The 11,756-nt window shown below is 32.1% G+C and overlaps 1 protein-coding gene across 1 annotated transcript; it reads left to right on the forward strand.

Annotated features, from left to right (window-relative positions):
- The first annotated feature begins 467 nt into the window (after positions 1–467).
- On the forward strand, positions 468–3,124 carry LOC111896353 (probable receptor-like protein kinase At2g23200). Its single transcript, XM_023892358.3, has one exon. The coding sequence runs from the start codon at positions 516–518 to the stop codon at positions 2,940–2,942; it is 2,427 nt and encodes an 808-aa protein (XP_023748126.1). The 5' UTR covers positions 468–515; the 3' UTR covers positions 2,943–3,124.
- The last annotated feature ends 8,632 nt before the right edge of the window (positions 3,125–11,756 follow it).

An 11,756-nucleotide genomic window follows, 5' to 3' on the forward strand; every position in this document is an offset into this window, starting at 1 on the left:
ACAAAGATTTAAGTGGTTCACATGATTAGACATTATATATAGAACTAAAAAGAGTTTTTATTACTAATCTTCAATATACACATATATATACACACATACAAGGGTAACAATTAATGAGACGTATTTTTAAAGATCGTACTCTACTACCAACAACATCTGCCGTCAACGCTCTGTGGTCTCTAATTCTTTATCCTCAAAGACCGAAGCCTCTCCTCATGGCTGAACGCTGTATCCTGGAACCTCTCTTTTCCTTTAACTTAGATTAGTTTCCACGGTTGCATTAAACTAGAAAAATTAAAACAATAGAAAATCCATTATTTTTGATTTCATGCATTATGCCTAAAATTAAGAAATATAGAATCTTATTCATGTATCCATTTACAACCACCAGATTCTAGTCTTCGCGGTCGTCGTCAAAAATACACCTTTTTTTTTTTTTATCACATTGTCGTCTTCGTCTAGGGAAGCAAACCAATAATTATTCGAATCGAAACAGTAATTACCCACTTGCTTCAATGACGTCCATCATGTCTTTCTTTCTTGTCATCCTCCTCTCTTCACTATCACTTGCTTCCTCACAGTATGCCTTACCGGACCACTACTTTATCAATTGTGGATCAAACTCCGACGTCAATTTCACCAACCGAAAATTCGTCGGAGACGTCAACCCCTCCACTTTCTCCATCTCCGGTGGCCATGTCGCCGCAGAAAGCAACAACCCGGCAAGCGACACGCCGGTTATCTACAGAACAGCAAGAGTCTTCACTAAGAAATCAAGGTACGAACTCGAAGCAGATGATATCAACACTTTCGTCATGGTACGCCTTCATTTTTCCCAATTCTCTTCTAATGGATTAGAATTTTCCAATTCAAAACTCGATGTTTCTGTTTCCGGGTTCTCTCTTTTATCCGGTTTTAGCACCGGAAACACGACTGTGATTAGAGAATTTATATTCCCGATTGGGTCTGAACGAAAGTTTAGAATCGAGTTTACACCCTCCCGTGGATCATCTTCTGCTTTTGTAAACGCCATTGAAGCTTTCACGACACCGTCGAATCTATTCAGGCCCGCCTCCAGTTTCCCACGTATTTCACCCGCCGGAAGTATTGGTGATCTGGAGAACGTAACGTCGGATTATGCTTTCAACCCAATCCACAGAGTTAACGTTGGAGGACAAACGATCAACGTAAATCGTGACACCTTAAGAAGAACATGGACACCTGATAATTCCTTCATCTTCAACAATGGACAAGCAAGAAACGTCACTTTTGATGACCGGCCTAACTATGTCGACGGCGGAGCAAGCTCATTCGATGCTCCTGATGATGTTTATAAAACAGCCAAGCAATTAAACAACAGTTTGGTAAACATTACTTGGATTTTCAACGTCAATGAGAATGCCATGTACCTGGTTCGAGCTCATTTCTGTGACATTATAAGCACAGCCCTCGTCAGTCCCACCGACGCTTTCAACTTCTTTGTCTACAGCCACCACAAGGAGGAGATTCAACCAGGTAACACAATCCGGGCGTTACATGCTCCGTTTTATCTTGATTTGGTAGTGGAATCCAATGATTCAAATCGTTTGAATATCAGTATTGGCGCAATTCGGGGTAACAATCAGCCAGTGTTCTTGAACGGAGTCGAGATCATGCAGATGTTGAAAAACTCCGGTGTGCCTGATCCGGCGAAGAAGAAGGGAAAGAGCGTGTTCATCGTGGTTGGATGTGTTGTTGCAGGTGTAGCTTTTCTACTGGTTTTGTTAGCAGGTTTCTTCATCGGATCAAGATGTGGGAAAGGAAAGCAGGTGGTGGTCGGAGCAAAATCAGAGTCTCACGTGGTGCCATCACATGGCCGGAGTACTTCATACACCAGCATAAACGTTGACTTCACAGTCAACAATCCATCACCAGTACTAGACCTCAATCTTAGGGTCCCATTTGCCGACATAGTACAAGCAACAAATAATTTTGATGAAAATTTAATGATCGGTAGAGGGGGTTTCGGGAAGGTTTACAAAGGAACACTTCATGGGACCAAAGTGGCCGTCAAACGAGGCGAACAAGGTCACGGTCAAGGCCGGCCGGAATTCGTTACGGAAATCATGGTGTTGTCTCGGATCCGCTACAAACATTTGGTGTCTTTGATCGGTTATTGTGATGAAAATAACGAAATGTTACTCGTATATGAGTTTATGGAAAAGGGTACTCTTCAAGATCATTTGTATGATTCAGATCTTCCAAGACTCTCGTGGGAACGGAGGCTTGAGATGTGTATCAGTGCAACCCGAGGTTTGCACTACCTTCACACGGGTTCAGAAGGCGGGATAATTCATCGTGATGTGAAATCAACAAACATTTTGTTAAACGAACATTATGTAGCAAAAGTTGCCGATTTCGGGATATCACGGTTGGAAAATGTGGATGAAGGTGAGCATTCGGATGTTAAAGGGAGTTTTGGGTATCTGGATCCTGAATACGTTAGATGTATGAAATTGACGCAAAAATCAGATGTTTACTCATTCGGTGTGTTATTGCTTGAAGTTTTGTGTGCTAGACCCGCTCTAGACCACAAACTTCCTGCAAAGGAAGTGAATCTGGCAGATTGGGCAATTAAACAAATAAAAAATGGGAATCTTGAGAAAATAATTGACCCGTTTCTTATGAGTACAATTAATCAAGACTCGTTAAGGAAATTTGTGGAAATAGCTGAGCGATGTTTGAAAGAAACGGGAGACGAAAGGCCGAGTATGGTTGATGTGTTGTGGGATTTAGAATATGTTTTGAAACTTCAACTAATGTCAGTGGATCGTGAGTCGTATGATGATACGACGATAAATACTTCATTTCAGTTGCCGATGTCGATAATTGATAGCTCGATTTCGAGTTATCCGAGTGAGAGCGAAGTGTTTTCCCAATTAAAGATTGATGAAGCTCAATAGTTATTAATATAGTTTATTGATATATCGATTTCTCCTGGATATATAATTTTGTATTTCTTTTGTGAACCATTATATAAGGGTTTGTATAGATTACTAAAAAACTTATAGTTGAATTGTGAGGGAGAGTAAAAGACAATTACATGTGATTGAGATTTGGGAATAAAAAGCTTTGTTGATACTTCCATATTTCCCCCAAATTACCACTAAGTTGCATATATTGAAGAAAAAAGAGAGAAAAACTCAAATACATGTATTGCTTTATCCTTAAAGGTATGGATTTTCTTCATCACCAATGTCACAAAGATAGTGGAAACACACATGGACGTGGTCCACCTCCACCTTTAAAAAAAAAAAAAGCTTATTTTTCAACTTATTACTTTGCTTTATATTATCTGTCACTTATTACAATCACAGCTATTTTTTTTTCTTTTATATTCGATATAATTTCATCTTTAGTACATTTAACTCCCTCGTTATCTAATCATATTTTCTTTGTACCCCATAATTATATTTTAGTTTTAAATATTTTTAATTTATTTATTAATTAATTATTTTTATCAGATATTTAATGACATATTGAAATACATATTAATAACGATTATATAATATTTTCAGTTTTTTTATAACTATGACATGATAACTTTTTAGTATTTTACGTTTATAAAATAAACATTTATTTCTATTTTTGTTTGTTTGTAGCATTCAACGTTTATAAAATATGATATATATTTAAAAATGAATAATAAAACCGAAATGATTTTATAGACTATTTTAAATAGATAAGGATAAATGATGTAAATTTAATGAAAAAATTATTCGAATATGTTAACCATTAGAAAGATTATTTAATTATAGGTTAAAGTTAATAGAATGACAAGGTGACAATAATTTTAAGAGATAATATAAATTAACCAGTAGAGATGCTTTAATTAGGAACAAAGGTAAAAGATAAAGTGGTATTATTAAGAAAACCATATTTTTCAGAGTTTTCAAGAAAGACTGAAAATTTGAAGTGTTGATTGAATATATATATATATATATATATATATATATATATATATATATATATATATATATATATATATATATATATATATATATATATATATATATATATAATAAAGACATTTTAAAACGGTATATTTATTTTCAACTCTCACTACACTCAAAAGAGTTTGTAACTTATACTTATTAATTGATAATGATTAATGACTTTTTATTTCCCTCTTATTTATACACTTTATAACTTATCTCTTCTCTTGTTATAATAAAAGACTCTTTGCACTTGTCACTCGTTCCTTTCACATTTGGTCCATTGTTAAATTAACATGCTGCCCTTCTGTATATATACGATTTCCAACGCTTTTTAATATAGCCAACCTCTTCTTCTTCAACCTCTCACTAAACCCTAAAATCAAAAAGATCAAAATTCATATTCACAGCTTCTTATTTTCTTTCCCTCTATTAATCGTAAATGCTAATTTCAAGATTACATCTGTTGCAACTCTCTTATGTCCAGGTGAGTTAGATCACTTTTCTTATATATATATATATATATATATATATATATATATATATATATATATATATATATATATATATATATATATATATATATATATATATATATATATATATATATATATATATATATATATATATATATATATATATGAATTTTCAATTCCATGAAGTATTAAAAAATTTTGTTTTCTATTATCAACAAATCACTAAGTCTAAAGACATGAGTCTTTTGTTCCAGTATCATCGCATCTCCAATATCTACCGTCCTAGAAATTAAAAAATCATTGTGTTTTGCTTCTTTTTTTGAGCATGGAAATAATTTGATTAATCGGTTTTTAGGAAAATAAATGTTTTAAAGGTGAAGGAAAACATAGAATAACTGAAGTTTTCTTATGTGAGACGTAGAAATATATGAAGAACTGGCTTTAAAATACAAAATGGTACTAAGTTTATGTTTTTATACATCTTACAATTCAAGGTTGAGTATACGCTAATATTTATGTGTTATTGTTTGTGTTTGTGTATCGATATGTTTGTATGTGTATCTCTATGGCTATTTTTCTACATGTGTATTTGTGGTTGTGTGCATTTATTTAATTATATATGTTTGTAACTGTGCGTACATGTTTGTGACTATGTTTACCTGTTTGGAAGTAAGTGATGGTGGTCTTGATTAGGATGCCCTAAATTTGCTATAAAGTAATACATATAAAAGGTCATCCTCAAATGGATTTTCATATTATTGTAATGGATATGTAATGTACATTGCTCATAGTTGCAATCCACAGTGTTCAGATTATATGTTGATGTGACTTTTTTTATCAACTTTTCATTCATGTATCCTCAACTAATTGAAATTGTTGTGTTTTGCTTTGTTTTAGGCTAGGCCAACTATGTATTAAGTAGTGTAGGATATGGTGATTTGACAATGTTACAATTTTCTATTAATTAAAGTGGTGTTCATGCAATTATGAATAATACTACAAGAAAGGTATCAAAGGAAGATAAATTTGTGTTAGTTTCATTAGGATTTGGTAATGTTTAGTTTTTACCATTTTAATGAATGCTTTCTACATGTTTGTTAAAATGCATCGAAGAATATTTGTTTCTTTTTACGTCTTACTTTCGCTCACTTGAAGCATGGTTGTCATGTGACTTCTTGACCGTAGAGAACAACATTTGCTGAAACATGTTTATCTAAAGGTCATTTGAAAGATGGTTCTCATGTGACTTTTCTGAAGAAGCATTTTATGCTTTGACTTTACATGTATTCCCTACTAAAAATCATTTCAATGTTTGTTTTAATCAAATTTTGTAGGAAATGGAGAGTTTTCTGCATTGATGCAAAGGAATTACAAAGAATGAAAGCATATCTCTCCCACTTTTCACCCTCTCTGTAACTATATGTGTTTGTGTGTTTGTATTTCAAGAAATGAGTGTTTCTGTGAATCAAAAGTAGCTAATGTTTACTTGAAGGTTTTTGTTAACCAAAAGTAACCAATGTTAACATTCTTTAACATTTTCGTTTTCTTAAAGTAAATTGATAAAGTTTTTTGGATTCGTATATTAATTCGGCTAGAATATAAGATAGATGGTGGTATATTTGCAAAGAGTTTTGGATTATTAACAGGTCAAAATGGTTAAATTTGACATTTTAACAAGTTGATCAATTTAAGCAACACATGTGTTTTTTTTAGTTCTGATTACTTGAGGATGACAATGTTGTATTAAATCTTATAATTTATGCAGGCACAGAAGCTTAAAGCTAGCAATTCAAAATTTTATTAGGAAAAAGTAAACATATTTGTTCTTGACATAATCATGTTTGTTGGGTGTGTATCAGATTGTTCTATAACGATTATGTATTAATGCAGGTGATGTCAAATTAAACACATCTTCATCTTCCAGTTTTGTTGCTAACCTTTTGTATTCATCCATTAAATTATCCCATAGTTTATGTCTTCAACTTTTAAACATCTAACTTCTGTTGATCACTATACATCTACTTAAAATGTTGTAATTATTTTGGGTCGTAGTGGCAATAATTTCTTTAGATTTGTGAGGAAGAATGGTCATTTGTTGTAGCAAACCTTTCACAGTGCAATTATACACTATACTGAAGCAAAAAGCTATACCAAAATGAACAGATCCGTTCAAGATGTTCATGAGTCCAAGGTAAGATATTCTTGGTTGCTATTTCAGTGTGTAACATTTAGTCAAACACTATCTTTTTGACTTCTTTTTCTCCATTATAGGCAGTAATGAAAACTTTCAGTGGAAAGCACATTGCATTCATCTAAACCTGATAAACTCTTAGGCTTATATGGTTCCATATATCAAGTTTTATGGTACTAATTTTATATTTAGATTCATATGTACCCCTAGAAGGAATCTCCATATATGTGTGTATAATAACTAAGCTAGCAAATAAAACATGTTTTTTTTATTGTTAATGGTGTTGTTCATATATGTGGTTAAGTACGTCAATCAAGAAAATGTTCAACGATAAATGAGTTTTTCCTTAAGTTATGTTCTAATAAATGTCATGATCGAATAAATGATCACTTCTTTATAATTATTCATTATATATGATGATGTTTCATGTTTGACAAGAGCCTTCGTGAAACTCATAAATAGTTAATATTCATATTTAAAAAGGATATAAGAATAAAAAGGGACTCAAAATTTAATAAAATTTTATAAATATTTTACTCGTGGCTTCCAAGGGTCGTAAACTAGTATTAGTAGTATATAAGTAAGTTTTGCTTTCAAATATTTTTATGATTTTAAAGAGATTTGTGATTCAAATATAAAGAGTTGAAGAAATTAGTTTTGTTGAATCTTGAGTTAATAGTGTTTTTATATATCAAATGTATATCAATTTGTGTATATTCTTCTTAATGATTTATACTGTTTAATATTATTTTAATACAATTTTCATAATATATGTTTTAGTGTTTTTAAGTTATTAAATATTATTGTATTTATTTTTTCATACTTTTTCTTATTCGTTATATATAGATGATCATATGTTTGATATACAATTTACACAACTTTAAACGATTTATAAAGTTTTCAATTAATGGTATGCATCATCAATGATTTAAAACTATGATGTTTAATAAAACTAATAGGTTAACTATATGTTTGATTTACTACTGTGATTTGTTTTTCAAAAAGAAATATTAAACAATAAATTGTTAAAAGGAATTATTTTAATTATATAGTTATATTTTTGCACAATGCGCACAGATTCGCCTGGTTTTAATATAATATGAAGCAATAATGTATTATAATTTCTTACTTTTAAATAAGATAAAAAAGAATATTTCTGCGTTGATCCTTGCCAAGACTTGTCTGGCTTATCTTGATTCTCATTTGACATAGAATATTTGATTGAAACAAGAAATGCAAATGTATTGCAATTTACAGGGTGAGAACTCGATAATACTCTTTGATGCCTAAGTTAGACATGGGGTCATGGGATTACTGTGAGACAATGTGAGTGCATGCAACATGTGAATTGTATCCTCCTTGCCATTATAACATCCCAAAAATACTAAGTGAAAATCTATGTTTTAAATCAACCAAAACCATCAATCATTCATTCCAAAACCATCAAAATGTGATAATGTATAACATATTTATTAGGGTACAAATCATGTCATAAAATATGGAACACTAGTGGATACGATGCAATCACGTCGAGCTCTTTCCCTTGGAACCGAAAGTATGTAAAAAAACATTTTAAACATAAACCGTAAGCCCAAAACTTAGTGAGTTCCACAAAAATACTGCATAACATACATACATATTATTTGCAAGCTATAACAGGTATATTCGCACCCGAGTCTATTTCATCCCTGAGTCTATTTCTACTCAATCGGTGTTTTTCAACCGAACGGGTCTATTTCTCCCCCTAGTCTATTTCACCCTCGAGTCCCTATTGACTCTGTCGGTTTTTTCAACCACACGGGTCTATTTCACGCCTAGGTCTATTTCAACCCACATACATATAGCACACAAGCATACATGCATATAACAGATTGCGCCCCACGTACTGCGCCTTTCTTTAATCATAATTTTTATTGAAAATAAGTACAATGCTATTATTTTCAAAGAAAAATTACCATTTTGCCCCTAGTCTCATTTATACACTTGTTTAAAAAATTACAATTGTAGAATGACTCTTATCATGTTATATATATATATATATATATATATATATATATATATATATATATATATATATATATATATAATTTTAAGAATTACCAAAAAAAATGTTACTCGTGTTTTCTAATTTCTATGGTGTCTAATTGAAAATGTATTTTGAAAAATAACTCAAATCCAAAATATATTTCCAAAAATATTGAAATACATAACCTAGTTTCTTGAATGAAACTCTCAGCACTAAAGAATGCAACACTTAAATATTATCCAAATGAAAAATACATTGGATTTATTCCCTCTTTCTAAATTAAACAACCATTTTACTAATTGATTACACAACAAGAATTCGGAGTATTAGGGATGACGCGTTTTGGGACGACAAGAGCAATAGTGGCGACACCAGACTTGACGCGCTGTATGTCGCTGCTAAAACTCCACTGTCATCGCTATTACCGCCGTCACTAAAGATAACAACCGGTGATCCGTCGGAGATACGCTACTTTCAATCGTGACCCTTGGTTTGGCAAATAATCCAACGGATAGGGTTTGTTCCTGTGATAAGGCATTAGAGACGATGCCTTTAGCGGCGACATGTCGCCGCTAAAGGGGTCGATCCGTTGACTGACCCTTAGACGAAATCTGGCCGTACAATTCCAACCCAATCCAACGGTTGATAATCGCCAAAAAGTGCGCGTATGATTCCCTCCATTTTGTCGCCGCAAATAGCCCCATGTCACCGCTATTAGCGTCGCCGCTATTAGCGTAGCCCTTTATGTTCCAGTTCGTCTTCCCCAGACGAACCTTGCTCTCCTTTCTTTCACACCGGCGCGTATCATTCACATTCGCAGTTTCTGTGGCGACTCCCAACGCTCTCCACCGCTGATTGGGCTAGAAACCCTTCTCCCACCGCCGATTGCCCTCCAAAACCGAGTCCCACCGGCGGTATAACCTCCAAAGCGACTGCCACCTCCAATTCCGACGGGACCTTCGATTTCGTGCTCATATCTCCGGCGAGGTTAGTTTTCATGACCCAATTGTGTTTGCATTTTTCTTTTTAACTCACATTAACACCACCGATTTATTTGAAGTGATTTTTTTTTCGTTCCAGCAGCTTCACCTTCACCACTGTGTAGCTTTAATTTTTCCTGGCAAAACAGGTTAGTTTGATTAGTTTCACTTGATGGAAACTGTAAAATTGTTTATATTGAAACTATTAAATTTGTTTATTTTGAAGTGTGAACTTGTTTATGAAGCTGTGAATGTGAATGATTATTTTGAAGCTATGAATTTGCGAACTGTGAAATTGTGAAGCTGTGAAACTGATTTTGAGTGTGAACTGTGAAATTGTGAATTTGATTATTTTTATTTCTTTGGATTGATATAAACTAGAAACTGTGAAATTGTTTTTTTTTTCAAGTGTTTGAATGTATGTTTTAGTTGATTAATTTGATATGTTTTGTATGAATTGAGTGGTTTATATATATTCACTTGTTGATCATGTTTGAGTTGATTAATTTGATATGTTTTGTATGAATTGAGTAGTTTATATATATATATATATATATATATATATATATATATATATATATATATATATATTTGTGAAACTATTGTATGTTCATCATGAATTTGTATGTAAAATTTAAGAATATTCATATGATTATTAGAAATATATTTTATTTTATATTAAAAAAATAAAATAAATACATCATAATAGATAATTTTTTTCTATAAGTTAACAAAGAAACATTCGTAAAAAAGTTTTTTAAAAGAAAAAGAAAAAAACCATAATAAACTAATTAAATAAATAATAAAGATATAGTTGTTGGATTAGTGTCTAAGTCCATAACTATTTTGGTATGTACTTGACCCGATGGTGCATGGTCCTTTTGGGTTGCCTTCACTAAAGCAACTTGATTGGAGAAATAAATAAAGAGAGAGAGGTTATTATGATTTATTAATATGTTATAAGGATAATATATTAAAGGAGAAATCATATTTGTTTAATTAATATTGGTCAATAATTAATTAAGAATTAATTTTGTGATCAAGTGTAATTAATTAAACTAGAGGGGCTGAATTGTAATTATGTGATAGTTACAAAATAAGGTAAGGATTAAATTTGAGGTGTAAATCCCTTAGAATTCGAGTATGATAAGGATTCAAGGATTATCTTATTGGTTGCTTAATGGATAATCAACTAGATAAGGATAATGACTGAAACCCTATCTCTATACCTATATAAACACCCCTAGGGTCATGAATTCGTGTAACCCTTCCCAAGAAGTCCTAGATACGAATTCTAACCTCCCTCCTCTCTCTATATACCTTCTCCACTTGCTTATGGTGTTTGTAAGCCATTAGAGGAGTGACACTTGTGACTCTCTACTTTCCAAGGTCAATTCAAGGAGGAATTGGATTGTTATTGCTATATAACAATCAAGGTATGTTCTTAAACCTATTTACATGTGAATTCTGATTTCCATATGCTAGTATTAGGGTTCAAAGTCTTGGATTCAAAGTATGTACAATAGAGAAACCTAGATCCAAGCTTTAGGGTTTGTATGAGCACATAGGATGTCTTATGCCTAAAACCCATCAGTGGTATCAGAGCCATGATTGGTTTCTATTGTATTAATGCTTGATGTAACTGAAAATCATGTTTTGGCCTCACTGTTCGACCTGACTTGGCGAGTCACTCTTGGACTCGGCGAGTCAGCCCTACTCGGCGAGTTCCAGAGGGTGACTCGGCGAGTCGGTGCGTCAGATAGTGCTTATCTCGGGATTTCTTGTTGTTTTTGCATTGGGATAATTACCTTATCATGTTAGATTAATATTAATCCGATTATATGATATATTTGACTATATTTTTAATCTAATTGAAGATATTTATCAATTAATAAGATAATTGTTTCCTTATAAGATAATTGATTAATTATTTTAAATAAATTGATAAATTATTTTGCAAGAAATCATCAAATATGGATAATTATGTGATTAAATGTTAATTTGAATTATTTGTTATTTGATCCTTGTTGTTGTGAAAGGTTTCATATTTGGCCCTTTAGGTTTTATAGTTTAAATTTGAACCCCAAAAGTTTTGTTGTTTTGAAATTT

This window comes from Lactuca sativa, chromosome 4 (assembly GCF_002870075.4).
Source record: "Lactuca sativa cultivar Salinas chromosome 4, Lsat_Salinas_v11, whole genome shotgun sequence".
NCBI lineage: Eukaryota > Viridiplantae > Streptophyta > Magnoliopsida > Asterales > Asteraceae > Lactuca > Lactuca sativa.